Source organism: Mixophyes fleayi, chromosome 3 (genome assembly GCF_038048845.1).
Source record: "Mixophyes fleayi isolate aMixFle1 chromosome 3, aMixFle1.hap1, whole genome shotgun sequence".
NCBI classification, from domain to species: Eukaryota; Metazoa; Chordata; class Amphibia; order Anura; family Limnodynastidae; genus Mixophyes; species Mixophyes fleayi.
Genome location: NC_134404.1, coordinates 310,168,871 through 310,186,866, shown reverse-complemented (window position 1 = coordinate 310,186,866; position 17,996 = coordinate 310,168,871). Strand labels below are relative to the sequence as shown.

The 17,996-nt window shown below is 39.8% G+C and overlaps 1 protein-coding gene across 1 annotated transcript in view; it reads right to left on the bottom strand.

The window, feature by feature from the left end:
• Nucleotides 1–4,735: 4,735 nt before the first annotated feature.
• Nucleotides 4,736–17,996, bottom strand: part of JAG1 (jagged canonical Notch ligand 1) — a 36,330-nt gene continuing 23,069 nt past the window's right edge. The window contains exons 11-26 of the mRNA XM_075203967.1: nt 17,929–17,975; nt 17,102–17,275; nt 16,463–16,613; nt 15,547–15,711; nt 15,221–15,334; nt 14,625–14,738; nt 14,433–14,546; nt 13,820–13,936; nt 13,302–13,329; nt 12,283–12,368; nt 9,923–10,036; nt 9,603–9,712; nt 8,576–8,815; nt 7,889–8,020; nt 6,858–7,005; nt 4,736–5,734 (exon numbers count right to left, since the gene is read on the bottom strand). Coding sequence (XP_075060068.1) covers nt 5,277–5,734; nt 6,858–7,005; nt 7,889–8,020; nt 8,576–8,815; nt 9,603–9,712; nt 9,923–10,036; nt 12,283–12,368; nt 13,302–13,329; nt 13,820–13,936; nt 14,433–14,546; nt 14,625–14,738; nt 15,221–15,334; nt 15,547–15,711; nt 16,463–16,613; nt 17,102–17,275; nt 17,929–17,975 — 2,312 coding nt within the window. The 3' untranslated portion in view covers nt 4,736–5,276. The remainder of the gene's footprint in view (nt 5,735–6,857; nt 7,006–7,888; nt 8,021–8,575; nt 8,816–9,602; nt 9,713–9,922; nt 10,037–12,282; nt 12,369–13,301; nt 13,330–13,819; nt 13,937–14,432; nt 14,547–14,624; nt 14,739–15,220; nt 15,335–15,546; nt 15,712–16,462; nt 16,614–17,101; nt 17,276–17,928; nt 17,976–17,996) is intronic.

Here is a 17,996-nt window from a genome sequence, read left to right as displayed (position 1 = left end):
TTTGGCTGTCGGAAGTGCCATTTGCGTTTGGACTTGGATTGCATTCACTGATGTAGTCAGTTTCTGAGAATGCCCAGATTAATTTCACGCAAGGTACGGAACGCAATGGGACGTACGTCCGAAGATGAATAAGGCCCATAGTTCCTAGTGAATTCATATACTGCATTGATTTATCGAACAAAATGGCTGCTTCCACTGTTTATAGCCGATAGGTTCACTTTTAAAGATTTTAAAGTGCATGGCTGATAATGCCTTCCCCCAAGTGGAATTTCCATTGTGAAGCAGAGAGTCGTAAAATTCATCTAGTGCGCTTCAATAAAGAGTGTACATCCCCATTGAGGAAAGGGAATAATGTTGGGGAAGGGAGTAGAAGGAACAAGGAAGGTACAATATACCAATACACTGATAGCACATCTATAAACTGGCTGTGTGTGATAGTACAGAAGTATTCTGAACTTATAAACAGGTTGGTCAGACAAGTGCACCTTTTTTTGGTTTCTGCTTTTGGTAAAACACTTGAATATCACCCCTAGTTTATGCCGTATGATTTCCCTTGATAAACTCTGGCATACAGTATAATATACGAGGCCACTTCCAGTAACAGGACTATTACTATGCCTTGAGACCTGGGTTTTTATGAAATGTTCCCACATCATGTAATTGCCTTTATTAGATGTTCAAACAACATTCCCAGACTAGCCCTTCACCACTATAAAGCTATATAAATATATATTTGAATAAATGCTTTTATTGCAGCTATTATTAAGTGAAACACTGATCCTTATTTTAATGGGAAACAAGTCTATTTCTGTTCCAGTTTGATGAATCATGTTCTGAGCAGAGTAAACACACAGTGGCAATGGGAGGCTTCACTAACCCACTACCATTACAAAGCAATTTCCTTCATGACACTTTGAACTTTGCAATTATTGTAAAGCCAGAAAAGCACATCCAATACATAAAGTAGACACCACTACTCAAGCCAGACTATAATTCTTGTTTGACTACAGGTTGCTTAAAATGTGCCTGTCTCCTGTGCACAACGGAGGCAGCCATTTTATGGGCTAAGTGAGGTCATTAGTTCCTAGTGAACTCTAGTTTCCTGATTTCACAAAGAGACAGTCCTAGGTTATGATGGCCACCTTCCCACAGGGCCCATCGTACGGTAGGCCAATGAATGGTCTGCTCCTATTTATTTTCCAATCGTCTTTACTTGGGTAGTATCACTATCACCAGTACACAATGGAGGCAGCCATTTTGTTTGAACTCTTCTATCCGTGAGGTAACGAGTGAGCCACTCGCTGCATTCTGTACAGTCCACAAAATGGCTGCCCCACTGTTAATATGCAATGGGAGCATTTTAAATAACTGATGTTAGAAACACTTCATATCAGTTAAGCGTAGACTATTGCAATTGGAAAACTAATGGTAGCAGATCAGACATTTATAACATGGATATGGTGCATGGTTTTAGTATACCCTTACCAATCTATGTGCCACTTGGGATTTTTGTTGTTTTAAAGAAAATTGGTACAGAAGACAGTGATTTTATATAACAATAACCTAATGTAATGGTGGAATGTTGTGGCACATTACAAAGAAACAATAATATACCACAATGATGGTAGGTGCATTAAATGTAAGTATATATTTTATCTATGAACAAAAACTAAAAAAATACAGGAATGGGTAAACATTTGATTTGACATTGTGCAACATTTGGAATTTAAAGCACCATTTACAGGAATGCATCAAGATATACACAAAAAATTGCCAGAGGCGTGTGAAACCGTATACATTGTTTCATCATGGCCACAAATCTTGTTAGTCTACATTACATTCATCTTTACACAAAAATGATTTTAATTTACATAATGACAAAAAAAAGGCTTGTGAAAGTTGTCCCCTTATTAATATTTTAGAATTTCCTAACCGGTCATAAGAGTTTGTTAGTCTTAGGAACCTGGTGATCACCAGCATAAGCTTACAGTCCCATGAAAAGGATTTGCCCCCCTTTTTCTGATTTTCTCAATCTTGGCATAATTCCACCACTGAAAGTGACCGGTTTGAAGAATACTGTAGAGATATACAATCACTAGACTTGTAATAAGACCATTAGGCCAACCTACCAAACTGCAGTAGTTTATAACCTTTAGCTGTACTGACAGTTACGTATCTGATAACTCAATTGGATGTATGACAGGTCTGACAAACTGTGGTAAAGATACCACCAGCGTGTAAAAGAGAAATGTTGTGTGCTCTGTAAATTATTTAATACACCAAGTCACCAGATATTCCTGTGCGACATTAATATCCCCTGAAATCATTTGCAATCACACACTTCCTAGAATCACTGAACTGAGTCTCATGTTGAGGGTTAGAAGACTAGTTACAACTTTGTCACTGACAACCAAATAGTTGGGGTCTTGTTAATGGGGGGGGCGGGGGGGGGGAATGGAATGGTTCTTTCATTTATTGAGAGATTGCAATGTACCCCTGAAAAGATGTGTGTATTGCGGGTTAACAAGATTTGTGTCCAATGGCTACTAATAAAATGCTTCTGGCAAACCCCCAAAAAAAAAAATTACATACATTTTTTTCCTGTCAAGAGATAAACAATTTCTTTTTTTTTAAATCAGAAAACCATGTGAAACTTTTGTGCTCAGCATAAAGATCAGACCTCACTGCTATGTCTGCCAATTTCAGACCTGGATGTCAGTATACATCATTAATACCAAATCTAATCAAATATGGGGCAGAGGTGGGTTTGCAAAGGAAGTCTCAATTATTTGAGGAGTGCTCTCTGTACTCTGCTGTTCAGTATTATTTTAGCAGAAAAATGGAAAGGTTTAAAATCATGAAAGGGATGATTCCATACTTTCCCTCTTCAGATTCTAGGTAGATCTCCCGGTAGAGCAGGTCATTCTCGTGCATCCGGCCCACTTCCTAAGGAAGTGGGTGGGATGGGGGCCTCCCTGGTGCGATCTGCAGTTTTGGCCCTACAGCTAAAAGACACAGTCACAGCATTGCATCTCGAGGCCCCATCCCCTGCGCACTCATTTCATATCCCAGAGGGAAGGAGACGTACAAGTTGGCAAGGATGGATGATTCTACAAGAGGTTGATGTTATGCTCCTCTTCACGTTCTCCACCTCTTTAGTCTCGAGTTGTGTCCACAAACTAGGAGTGTACATTAAGGACTGACCATCTAGGCGCACTGGTGTGAGACCAAGGCAGTCTGCAATGTGTATGGAATACATATATTAAATAAGATCCACTGTGTTTAGGTGATTGGTGCACTTCGATCATCACTGGAACAGTTACAATGTGATCGGTCAAAACAAACATGAAATCCAATATCAGATGTTTTCATACAAAAGAAAATTTAATAAATATTACTTTTCAAAATTTATTGCCTTCAACAACACAAAAGATGCACTTAAGGTTTGTATAACACAAATATCACAATACGGGGAATCTTCAGGATCTCTGTGGCCACTGATGGGATAACTAACCAGGTGTAGCATTTTGGTATATATACTTAATAATTGAACATTTGCTGTAGCAGAGGAATCGGCAGTCTATCACATCTCCCACCCCTCTGCAAGTGCAGGTGTCCGTGTATGGAATGTCAAAGCCTAATACACACAGGAGTTCTGTTGCAGTTTTTTCTTATTGACGAGCAGCGACAAAACACCAGCATTATGGTCACCCCTTTATTTGTCGCTGCAGTGATAGAGCACGCATCCAAATCGCTGCCAGATAGCGCCAGCGTGCCTTTAAAGTATTTTTGTCCATCGATTATTAAAGATTCAATACATCAGCATTTTGTCAAAACAGTTTAAACCACAGCAGTAAACCACCCTTGTGGCTTGGCCATATGGCAGGCAGTGTATTATGCGGGAAAGCAACACTGGACTTCTACTGTTCAAGTATTCAATCATTAGCTTAATAGAATACCTAGGATCAGTAGATTACAAAAATGAAAACAAAAAAACATATCTACAAGTGGTTCTTTAGTACAATTCCATGGTTTAAAAAAAAAAAAAAAAAATCAGGTTCTACAAAGACAAGATTGCGGAGTTTCCAACTTCACACGCTAATTGATTTTAAAAAAAAATTTATACATGCGCACCACTCAACATGTTCCCTTGAACTGCTATGGAGCAGAATATCTGCCGGTCACACTTACTTGTCCTTACTTTTTTTTTTTCTTTTTATCTCAAAGCCAAAAAGCAGCAAAGATTGTTCTAAAGCCTAACTCTGAAAACTGTCTCAGTATGAACTTACAAAAAGTTTTTTTTTGGATTTTTTTTTCTTTTAAGTGATAAGATATAAAAAAGGCGTTTAAACATTTGACAATGTACAAAAAAAATCAGCATTGAGGCACGCGCGCCCGTCCTATTCTTAAAAAATAAAACTATTTTAGAACACCTTAAATTTTGGCATATAGTTAACATGTAACAAGAAAAATTCAAAAGACTGAAGCCACAAGCTATCAAAAACCTTAAACTCTAAACACATATGTATAAATAAAAAGGAATGATGATATTTAAGGCTCTTGATTATTAAGTTAATAAATCAAATATACACTGATTAATTAAAAAAAAAAATTAAGAAAAAAAAAGGAATTATTTATTTACAGGTCTATACAAAACTTCTACGTGACAATTCTTCATTTTACCAGCAACAGCTGACAGTCCCACCCCGCCCTCCCTCCCCCCACGACCCTCCCAACACAAAATACAATAAAAAAAATAAATAATAAACTTAAATTTCGATAGTTGCTGTGGTTCCGAGCTACAAAGGCACTTTTCAAAATACAGAACTAGTTGTACATCACTATAAAAACAAATATACAAAATTAAAAAAAAAATTATATATAATAAATATAAATAAAATGTATTATTCTATGACTGTATTACTATGGAAACCTGTTGAAAATGTGGAGGGGAAAAAAATAAAAATATAAGAGCTAGCAAGCTGCACAGGCAATGCAAGATCTTCCGAAGCATTTCCACGTTCCAGCTGTGGTGGAATTTACATTAGGGCACATTTCACTAGTTTTGCATAGATGTGAAAGGCAGCACTTGGTATTCCAGCCAACCACAGCAACTATCCTTGCCAGTGTAAGCCAGCTTGTCAAAACTTAAATTAACATAGGGATTCTAAGTAAATAATAGCCTTAGACTCAAATATTACACAACAGTTTAAGAACTAGAGACTCCCGAGCCCTTAACAGCAGACACCAGCTCTGCACGGCAGCGTCCTTGTCTGCTATACAATGTACTCCATTCTATTTAAACTTTGTGCCGTTTCTAAGTCTCTGTTGTCCTGTTTATTCGTCCAGTTTGGTTGTTTTGTGGGCGTGCCATTTGGTGGTTTGTCATCCCTGTCTACCAGCGTGTAAGCCGGCTGTTTGACGTATCGGCTTTTCTGCTGGTGTTTATCCATGTCGTCCTCTTCAACTTCTGAGTTGTGTGTCCTTATTTTTGCAATTTTGGAATTTTTGTTTTCATAGTCTTTAATGGGAACGCTGTTAGCTGCGTGTTTTTCAATGGGGTTTTTAATCTGGTTGAGTTGCTCCCGGACGTTGTTCGTGGTGTTGTCCTCGGAGGCTGTGTGGCTTTGACTACTCTGCTTCCTGCGCTTCCGAATACACCAGTAGAAGGCGGTTACCAGGCAACAAATCCATGCTACAGTCAGAACGGAGCTCAGCAACGGCACAAGGAAGTCTACAAGGGAAGTAGAGAGCAATTAATACCTCTCGTCAAACTCCCAATCTACCTCTTATAGGCGATTGTCCACCTCCAGTTACGCTGTTCCCCTATCCTTTACTAATATATTTCCATAAGAAGTAATTACCGGTGACTAAGTGGTTAGCACTGCTGTCCTACAGCACTGGGGTCATGAGTTCAATTCCTGACCATGGCCTTATCTGTGTGGAGTTTGTATGTTCTCCCCGTGTTTGCATGGGTTTCCTCTCACACTCCAAAACATACTAGTAAGTTAATTGGCTGCGATCAAATTGACCCTAGTGTGTGTGTGTATATTAGGGAATTTAGACTGTAAGCTCCAATGGGGCAGGGACTGATGTGAGCGAGTTCTCTGCACAGCGCTGCGGAATTAGTGGCGCTATATAAATAAATGATGATAATGATGATTACCTCTTCCATGCTACAACCCAAATCAGTAATCAGAACTTATGAGAGCATAAGCCTAAAAAGCTTTGTATAGGAAGGAGGTGGAGGACGTATTAAAAATTAAAGTGGATTCTGCTTGTAAGCAATTTAAGGTTTACACCATGCTTTAAGTCTGAACTAGAAACATTACAACTTACTAGAGCTAATTAAAAGTAGCTGTCCTAGAAAAAAAAGACTGTGGGTGTATCTATTGCGTTTTGGTTATAGAAGTCACAAAATACAGATTAAAAGGGTAAAATTCTTCAGGTCCGAATAAAGTGGGGCTGAATTTCAATAAAATGTAATGTGGTTTTCAAAAAGTTTGTTAATCTTTCCATGATTGTGATAAATGAAGCATCAATGAGGATTGAACACCACAAATGGGGGGATAATGAGATCTAGTCATTGAATATCCCCTCATGGTTCAATCACCTAGATGTTTTGAGAAATTCTAAAATGCAGTTGTCATTTTGTAATCATTTGCTATATACAATCTACCAGAATATATCCAACTGTTCTCTTTCCTGCTCCTATGCCAGTACCATTATAAACCCAACATATCTAGAAAATCAAACAGGACACTTGGTCTATTTTGAAGTTATAACCCAATGACAACTATATTTGCAACTCAAAACTACATTACATCATTCAGCAGTGCAATGCGCCTATTACTCACCGGTCCGGTTTTTAGTTTGTGTTTGCACTCTGACTTCGGCCACTGACGCGATGAAAGTGTTGTTTCCATCTCTCTTACTAACAAGGTTGATTATCTTTTCGGTGATGTCTTGAACTCTGTTCCTACCATCTCTGCTTTCATCAGCAGACTGGAAGTAAACAGAAACTCAGTTTAGAAAAACACACACAAGTCACCTTACAATACGATCATTCCTTTTGGAGGACAGACAACATATGACATTTGCTTTTGAAAGTCAATTAAACTACTTCTTAAAGTTATCCTGTTACTCTGGCTGCGCAGGGACTGAGAGAAGTCCTGCTACGGAAACCGGTCTTGAATACTTGCCACGTTATGGCAGTCGGCGTCCTGGAGCTGTCGGACCCAGAAAATCTCGTCATTTTGGCCCAGCAATGACGTGTCATTTTACAGCGAGGCCAAATGCCGCGATTCTCAGGAAATCGCGGCATTTTGGATTTAATTCTGTTCACTTCACTAGAAAATGGGCAGATGCGGGAGGCTGCCATACTCTCCCGGGAGTCCAGGAAACCCACCCAGAATCTGGGAGTCTCCCAGACATTCCGGGAGAGTTGGCAAGTATGATGTTCCTTTAACAGAAAATGTCCAGAGTACCCAGCCCTCTTCCAGCAAATAGAGAGGGGTGTAATGGAAATTTGTACTGTGGCAGAACAGGATTCGTCAGATGGGTCCTGGAGCAGCAATCACATGACTATAATAGTTTATTGTTCCGGTTATTCAAAAGTATTATACAATGCATTTTTATTATATTATCACATATATATTTTTATATAGATTTCAGTTGCACTGGTTTCCTGCAACTAATGTGTATATGTATTTTACACATATACACACACACATATATATATATATATATATATATATATATATATATATATATATATATATATATATATATATATATATATATATATATATATATATATATATATATATATATATGAACATATACACACACACACACACACACACACACACACCTTAATTCTACTTACTATAGCAACGTGGATCTCATTGTTTGCCAAAGGAGATGGCTCACAGGTAATGTATATGGAATATTCAGCTGAAGCATTCTTCAAAATGTTAAGATTCCTCAGTTCATTGCAAATGCTCTCTGTAGTGAGGCCCTGGTAATACAAACACAACAGATTAGATTCCAGTAAATAGGTTTTATTTTGTAAATGTAACCTATGGAAAAAGAAGGGCACTGCTTACCCAACATGTTCCCGTTTGATAAACCCAACGGTGTTTTGTATTGATGGCAGGGGACAATACATACATGGGACACCCCTTCCACTACCTGACAGCTTTTAAATAAATCAATGTGATCTGCATCTGAATTTTTAGTCAACAGTCCTGAGAATACCCACATCATATCCCCAATACCAAGAGTAACAAATATTGCAGATAAGATCAAATAAACTTTTGTCTTCCCTGAACCAAAGGTGGGATATTTATAAAACTGGTGCATAGATAAAAGGTCCTATAATCCGTGTTGACCCGATTTACTAGAACAGTTAAAGGAGATTAAAGCAAATATTTGATTGGTTATATAACCTTTCCTATCCTGGTTTAATACATTTGACCAAATGTCCTCTTAGGCTCTCTGTGCTGCCCCCACTGGAACCCTCATATCCTAATGCCAAATAAAAAGGTCTCCACTGAAGAGCATCCCCACTCACCGGTGACATCATCTCTTTGTTGAAGGTAAAAGTGACGTTCACACAGCTGCTGTCCTGATCGCTGGTGTTGGCATTACATTTCGTTTTCACCGGGGGCTGATTGGACGGCCAGCACTCACCAGCTCCAGTACAGGGTGGGATGAAGCAGTGGTTGTCTTTAATTGGAACACAAGACTGCCCAGCAGGACACTCATTATGACCTTTACTGTGCAATTCACAGCGCTGAGGGCCACACCACACCTACAAGTTAACAAACAACCACAGTTATACAAAGAAACCTTTAGTACATATCTCAGTTCTATCAATAAGATGAATATACATCGTCTGTTATACTATAAAGTTTGTTTCACATATTTATTTTTTAAGTTTCGGAATTTACATGATCATTACCAGAAGGGTAAGTTGGCGGTTTTGAATGGTGGGTTAAAGAGAGACAAAACTTTCTAGATCTAATTGGAATGTCCACAGAGCAGCTTATGAGACTTCCGCCAACGCCATAACAACTATCTCCATGGTCCAGTCACTGGTTCCACAGTCTCCTACGTACAGCAATTCTTGTCCCATGGAGACTTTTGTATCAAAGGCTTAGTTGGAAGTCAAATAAGAACCTTATTCTGTTGGCAACTCCTACATATTATAAGAAAAGAGGACTAAATATTCAAGGAAACTACTCCCACTACATAGAACACAATTAGCTACATTTATAACTTGTGTTCCGTCAAGCAATGAGCCATTTGGACAGAATGTATTTGATCTACATATCATTTTTAAGGATGAATAATCAGGTGTATTAAAGTAGAGAGCAGTGTGTGTACACCATGAACTGTGCGGTCTTATCGTCCTGGATGTATCCTGCTGTTATAGTGATGACAGATTTATTTCACTTTTTTTGGTACAGGGGACTTTTTGAATGCAAAACACTTAATCACTTCAGTCTACGTTCACCGCCCTTTAAGTTCTTGGGGGGTGCATGCAGCCGGCGCGGTTAATGTTGGCTCACGGTATTTGGCATCAAAACAAAGCTTACCTTAGAGCAGGTAACTTTTCCATTCAAACATTGACATGTGTTGCAATCATCATCCCATTGGGCTCCATCTGGCATAACAGGTCCATTTGTTATACAAGGCCTTCCTGTAACTGCACAAATGAAAGAGTGAGCTCAAGGCTTGAAAGAATGCAAATATTCTAAATGGCCTAACTGAGGCCAACCAATCTGAATGACTGTATTAAACTTCATTTACAGCAGTGTAAATGATGGGGGCACTTTTTGGTTGAAGTGCACAGTTACTGTGCTCGGTGCCTATGTCAGCTAAATAATAGGCAAGAGTGAAAAAGTTTTGGCAATACCTTCTTGACACTTTGGACCACTGCGGCCAGGTGGACAGATACAATGGTAATCATTGATGTCGTCTATGCAAGTAGCTCCAAATGCACATGGAGAAGACTGACACTCGTTAATATCTTGGAAGAGAAAGACAAGAAAAAAAATATTTAGAATTTCAAAATAAAGAGTTTGTACCATAAACCATAAAACAAAGGTTCATCTCTGCCCAGCAGCTGTCGTCTCTCAATTCTTATCTGCCCATTCATGGCTAAGTGCTGCAGATTATTAGCATGCTGCCTTCCCCTGTGGTAGCTGGGTATGTTTACAACGAGTAACCTTTGTAACAGCAATAATGCAGAATGAGATACAAGGCAATTAGGGGACTGGTTCCAAAAGTACAGTTATGAAACAGAAGATATAGTTAAGATTTTAGGCCAAAGGCAAAGCACTGTCAGGGATTAGAGTTTGCTGTAATAATTACAACATGAATAGCCTGAATGCAGTATCATAAATAACACACAGAATGTCAAAAGCAATCTATACAATATTACAAGTATCCAGCAAAATAAAAGAAAACAAAAAGGGACACTAGGTCATTGATGACATTTGGCACGGTTAGAGTGCCGGAACCGTTGTACCAGGGTTTTGTACAAATTATGGGCAGCGCAGTGGTCTAGTGGTTAGCACTTCTGCCTTACAGCACTGGGGTCATGAGTTCAATTCCTGACCATGCCCTTATCTGTGTGAAGTTTGTATGTACTCCCTGTGTTTGCTCCAGTTTTCTCCCACACTCCAAAGACATTTGTGTATGTGTGTGTGTGTGGTAGGGCATCTAGACTGTAAGCTCCAATGGGGCAGGGACTGATGTGAGTGAGTTCTCTGTACAGCGCTTGGAATTAGTGGCGCTATATAAATAACTGATGATGATGAATTATCTTTTAGAAAGCGCCAACATACTACTTTTACAGATAATGTTTTAGTCATTCCATTGACACAGTGGAATTTACATTCTAAATACTCTACTACAAACACTGGGGGGTTGTAAAGGTAGGAAGTGTTGAAAGCACTAACTACTTCCACAGTTTGGCCTTATAGTCAACACATTTAATAATCTTGACGTTCTACATTTTCAACTACATTTAAAAAGGTCTTTAAACAACTTATGATATTAAGGACATTGAAGCAGCTTCTATTTAAAGTGCCATAGTTAGGCAGCTTTAACCATATACAATGTTAATTTAGCACCTCAGAGCGGACTATGCAAATCCTGAGTGCCTAAAGTAGACAGAACTCCACTGAGAATAGCGGATAACGCCACCCCTAAATTACATCCTACTGCATACTGGAAAAGCTCCGAGACCCCCAGCAAAACCAGGAATGCTTTCAAGTTTGTGCCATCATCACACCTTGTAGCCCACTTTAGTATCTTGTTTTAACGATTTAGGCATGTGCATTATTGCCGCTAATGACTATGCACAAGTCATTTCCAGGTTTACACTTAAACCCCCCCCTCCCCCTCCAAAAAACCAAAACCTATGCTATAAGTCACACTCCAAAAAAAAATAAAAAACGTTGACCACTTTTTTTCCTAGCCTGTTTGCCTACAATTATGTCTGGCCGCCCCTCTACCTCCTCATCAACTTTCCCTTAGAAGCCCAATCTCTTCCTCTGATGCGTAAACACAAAAGAACTTCCCTGCCTGCAAAAGCCTGCACTCAGCACGCTGGCCTCAACTTCTAACAAGCAGGCAGCGAGGGAGGGATGTAGTTATCCATACGCCAACTAGACTCCGCTTGGCTGCCGGCCAAATCCGAGCAGGCCTATTCATAAATGAGTGCGTGAAAGGTTCCCAGCTGTATTATCACTGGTATGGCTTTCTACATGGAATCTGGTGTGAAATCTACAGGGCTAACATTTGTGACAGAATGCCATTGAAAATAACAGGCTGGAGAATACCACTTTAGATGGAGAATACAGTTTGCCATCACAGTGTATAATTACATAGAATATATCCCCCATGTTTTAATTGCCTATTTCAGACACTAAGAGCAACTACTTTTTTTCGGGATACTCAAACCCACAAGAGAGCATTACAAGCTGGGAGACTGTTCAGCAGACTATTCGGAACATTTTAAAAGGGGGGGGAATACGCAGGTAGCCCTGTGACCCAGCCAGCTGCTGGGCTTATTCAATATTCAGGTCGCAAGTTTCTAGTAAATGGATAGACTGAATATTGGCTTAGAGCACAAAAAAACACTATGTACAGGTGACAGGTGCACTTCTAAAAAGAGAGAAAAACAAACCACCACACCACAAACACTAAAGAAAACCATTAAAAAATGTCCCACTGCAAAACAAAAATAGGAAAAGTTGTGATACTCACTAATTCTACAGTCTGGACCAGCAAATCCAGGGGCGCATTCACACCGATACCAGTTATCTCCGTCTACACAAGTTCCACTATTGTAACTGAAAAAGACAAAACAAGAGGCGTAAAGATAACGATTTTTATAGCTTTACTATAAAAAAAAATAAAAAATTGAGACAACACATTGAATTCATCACTTTTTAGGAGCCATGCCTTAGAACTTGAAGCGAGATGTGAAGCAACACCGCAATCTCTCCTACATCTAAAGAATTTCCTAGACTCATAAAAGAATCTTTACTACATAGGCTTGTTCCCTTTACACAATCATTATCATACACTTCCCTGTTAAAATACAATCATCTACAATGCAAAGCACACAGTACACAAAATCTTTCCTAGCCATATATTACCCAGACCTTGTAATAGTTCTGTTTTTCAGGTTGCCACATACATTTACTATTCAAACTTGTAAGGAGTTAGACAGAGGAGTGAACTGTAGTGTTTACAGAAACGGTTACATGTGACGTTCGCCATTATACAAAGTTATAAGTGTTCACATTTGTGCTGTTCTCATTTAACAACTGCATAACACAGAGGCAAGGAGGACTGGTAGTCAGATATGTGCACAAAGACTGCTCAGAATATATTCATTGTTAGATACATGTCCTTTCTAAATTGCACTGTGTGCTCTAGTTCCTCAGAGGTCCCACTGGAGTAGAAGAGGGCCAGGGATAGAAACTCTCCGCTCACACCCAGCACTCTACAGGTGTGGTTATGGCATAGCTGAATGTGGACATGTCCTTTAAGCAATACAAGGGTAGTATTAATTTAACTCCAACTCCTTCACATCAGAAACATGAAAAAGGTGCCGCTCAAGGATAAGCCTTGTTTAGGAAAGAACTGGGGAGTCCAATATGTTCAGTGATTACATGTAGAAGATTGAACATAGTGGATGATAGGACACGCTGTATACAGACAGTGTGTTGCATAACCTCTTTTAATTGGTTGCAATATTTATTTACAGTGTTACCTACCATGGATGTGGGTTGCAGTCATTCGTATCTAAAAACAAAACCAGAAGCACAAATTAACAGTGGCATGTGAATAACAATTCACAATAAACAATCACATACATACTGTAATTAAAGGTATGTTTAAAAACCACGCACATACAAGGGAGGAGGTCTTTATTTATTTTACAAAGAAAGCGGGGGGGGGGGGGGGGGGGGGATGACTAGAAACATGCAGGCTGAACGAAAGTGAGGGGAAACAGACAAGCTGTTGGCTGCAAAGAATGTAAGAAAACACAGGGCCACATCTGTCTCTGGTTATCTCATCGGCAACTTTCTCATGCTCAGGTTGAACCCCTGTTACTTAATGTTATAGCAGAACATGATTCAGGTGATGCTGAATTCCACATCAAATGCTTTCCACTTCTGGTTTTAATTTATGGTACACAGGGCGACGGGATGAGCTAATTGTCTAGTGGTGCTCAGCTCCCCCCCCCCCCCCCCCCCCCTCCAGTGTAGCACAACATCGAAAACAAACTTACTTTGAGAGCACGTCGGACCTTCCCAGCCTTCTTTGCAAACACAAGTGAAAGAGTCCCCCCGGACTATGCAAGTTCCACCATTGAAGCAAGGATTTGGCAAACAGCTGCTGTTTCTTGCTATGAGGAAAACAGTGCACAGTAAGCATGAATGCTGAGCAGGGAACAAGTCACAAGAGCGAACAGGATGTTTCCATCCTTTTACATTTATTTTCTCCACAGTACTGCTGACTGCAAACAGCAAGTTACAAATGTTCTCCATCTGGTTTAACCCCATTACCAAGAGGAACCTGTTCAGAAACTAACGCAGACAGAAGAGCACAGGGATTACACAAAGTCTTCTAAAAGTTTATTTGGCTACATTAACAGGTTCTCTTCTAAGCCAGCACAACATTACACCGTATTTACTTTGTTACCTTAAGTCCTGCCTAAATAAATTATATTTTGGGGGTGGGGGAGGGGGACGAACCATAATACCAATAATTGTACACTGCCCATAGTGTACTACAATCTATACCCTTCCTCTCAGTAAATGAATTTTGGTGGATCACTGGCTTCAACATACAACATAACATTTATTAGATTTCCCTAAAATTATCATCAAATCATGACTTACCGATGTTACAAGTGGTCCCTTCCCAGCCAGCCGAACACATGCACTTAAACGCATCTCCCTCGTCATAGCACGTCCCCCCATTGTTGCAGGTGGACTCATCGCACTGACTGTCTTCTGTAAGAACAGAGCATGGTGTTAGATCTGGCACTCCAAAACATCAACCTTCATCTTTAATTACAAACACAGACTTACGGGAGTGGCAGGTCTTTCCTTTCCACCCATTCTTGCATTCACAGTAGAAATCATTAACCAAGTCTCGACAAGTACCTCCATTGTGGCAAGAATTTTTACTGCAGTTATTTATGTCTAAAACAACAACAGACATAGTACACAGTTACAAACAAGTGTTCACCGTTCACATAAATGTTGCTCAAGTCAGAGCAGAAGATTAGCAGCTTTTGCAAATGGTGGTGAACTACAACACCCAGCAAGCTCTAAAAAGTGGACTACAGCTACATTTAAATCTTTACACCAAGTACTCCATATTAAAAGAAAACTGCATTCAATTAATCACAGACTATTTCTAAAATTTCATTACATTGTTTTTATCCATGACCACAAATCAACATCCAATGAGAACTATAGGTTAATATCATTGATTGGTGGCTGGCAATTTTTGGAGAGACCATCTTTGGCCCCATCAAGTGTGTTTGCCCGACTAATGGCAGTGTTGAAAGCAACATTACCAGAGGGGGGAGGGCTCAAATTCCAACTCCCGTCACCATTACCCCTTCATTACCAGAATCCCTAGCAGCATTGCCCAGGTAGGTAAAATAGAAAGCACTCACTTATTTCACAGTAAGTTCCTTCCCATCCTTCGCTACAAATGCACTTGTAGGAGTTCACACCATCAATGCAGGTCCCACTATTTTTACAAGGGTTGCTTTCGCAGTCATTGATATCTGCAATAAAGAGCCATTTAATATACCACAATAAAAAAACCAAAACACATTTTAAAACAGTAGCATCAAAAAAAGTTGCATTATATACTCTTTATTCAACCAATTTAAACCCCACTCTAAATAGGCAAGACCTTATTTCCCCAAGTAGACTTTTAGAATGAAGGAATGTGTCTATGGAGCCTTATTCCTATACTGATTAAAAACACACTTACTTTCATGACAGTATGTGCCAGTGAAGCCTTTGCTGCATTCGCAGGTGAATTTTCCACCAGCCTGGCTCTTGCATTTGCCATGTGGTCCGCACACATTAGAGGAAATGTACCTCACGCCTTCTGGGGTACTGTTGGAAGTCACTGCAACTGTGCAGCTGTCAATCACTGAGGGACAGAATAGTAAACAAAAAAATAAACAAAGGCATGAATTACGGGACTTCTAGAGTACCCCGATCATGGCAAAACTGTAGTGGCCGTTTTATTTGTAGAGAGTTTAAACTGTATCAGTAACCGGCCATATTGCAACACCATAAGTTGTCAGTTACTAGGCCACATGCAGACGTTTAAATAAGACGATATTATAGCATTGTTCTTTTAAAATGATGCACTGAAATTCACATTACAGAGCTGTCCCTCTATTCTAGATTTGCGTTAAATACTTGTGATGGGAAAGACCAGTCACCTTTTCCAGGCAGTCATTGTTTGGGCTAAAGCAATACTCAGCCCATCAATCTACCAGGAACTAATGACATTGCAGATGCATGAAGTCTACAGTGCCTCAGGCCTCAATGAGATCACTAGCTTTAGTGTATTCAAGAATTTTGCCTCAGCCCTGTGTAGGAGACTTTAGTATGGACTATAGTTTTAGTATAAATCAATGCATTGAATACATACTATACTATTAAGCGGCACAGAATAAACCTATATGATCTGTAACTTTGATGCAGAAGCTTAGTATAGAAGACGCCTGCTGGAGCAAATACAAAACGCGACAGGTTCACGATTCCAAGCACTTGCTTGACCTACTGTCCAATCCGTGGTGCACCCTGCTGGAGTTTATTACCATGTTGTATGGATCACAATCGTTTCCATGGTTTCCACAAGTGATGATCACATAACAATATCCGGTACGTACCTTCACACGGAGTAGTGCGGCAGTGATCCTTTAGCTGTGAGCAGTTCTTGCCCTCGTAGTCCTCAGAGCAGTTGCAGAAGTAATCTACGGCAAGATTAAAGCACTGGGCTCCGTTCTGACACGGGTTGGGCACGCAGTAATCTATGTCCAACTGTACATTGTGAAGGGGAAAAAGCAGCAAAAACAAAAAAAATAAATAAAAAAAATCATTTCATTATTACCCCATTTAATGCTAAACAGAGCAGACACTCTGGAATCTGACCTTTTCATCTAGCTGCCTTCATTCATTTTACTTAAAGCAGAATGTACAGCTCTGGTTTGCCCAGATCTGAGCAGACAGATCCAGGATATAAAACAGTCACCAAAGGCCAACAGCGAACATACAAGAAGATTTTACACGCAAACATTTGCAATCTGTCTAACTGAATGGATCCGATTTCTCCTACGCACACCCCCCCCTCCTCCTCCGACCAACACTTTATTGGCAGACAGCTGTAAGGAGTAGGACTATATAGCAAGCCTCGCTGAGCACAAGGTATTTAGTGTACAAGTCATTAGCTTTAAAAAAAAAAAAAAAAAAAAATCTGCTGTTCCAACAACAAGAACAATTCTCAAGGTTTGCATTTCACCAGGGCTCACCTGACAGAGGTTTCCAGAGAAACCAGCAGGACACAGACATTGAAATCCATTGATTTCATCCTGGCAGTGACCTCCATTCAAGCAGGGGTTGCTAGCACATTCATTGACGTCTTTCTCACAACGCTCCCCTGCATAGCCCGGCGGACAGACACAGCGAAATCCATTAACCAAGTCCTGCAATTTGACAAAGGTTGAAACAAAAAGGATCGCTGTTTACAGAGTACCAACGAGAACACAAAAATCTCCAACAAAACATACCGTATTTCTCCATGTATAAGACGCACCTTTTTCCCCAAAATTTTGGGTCTAATAACTGGGTGCGTCTTATACAGGGGTAGTAGCACTTACCCTGTCAGATGACTCCTCTGTCCGGTAAAGTCTTCTCTCTGTCTGATCCTGATGCTGGAAACCCGATTAAGGTCCTCTCTGCGATGTCCGGATGTCCTTTCAGGACCTTGACAAGGTCCTGAAAGGACATCCGGACATCGCAGAGAGGACCTTAATCAGGTTTCCAGCATCAGGATCAGACAGAGAGAAGACAGAACACTTTACCAGACAGAGGAATCATCTGACAAGGGTAAGTCAGAATTCACTATAGCGTTGTCTTTCCTCTGTATAAGCTGCACAAATACTCTGAAAAAATTGAGGATAATGTTTATCCTCAATTTTTTCACATGATTTATATAGGTGCGTCTTATACAGTGGAGCGTCCTATACATGGGGAAATACGGTAGATCCCATTTTTCTCCCATATGCCCCCACTACCTCAAGTAACAAAAAGTTTTATAGTACATTATTCTAGAGCAATTTATAAAATCAAGACATACCCTGCATGTTCCTCCATTCTGACACTGGTCAATGCAGTCGTTGATGTCTACAAGGGGGAGAAAAAAAA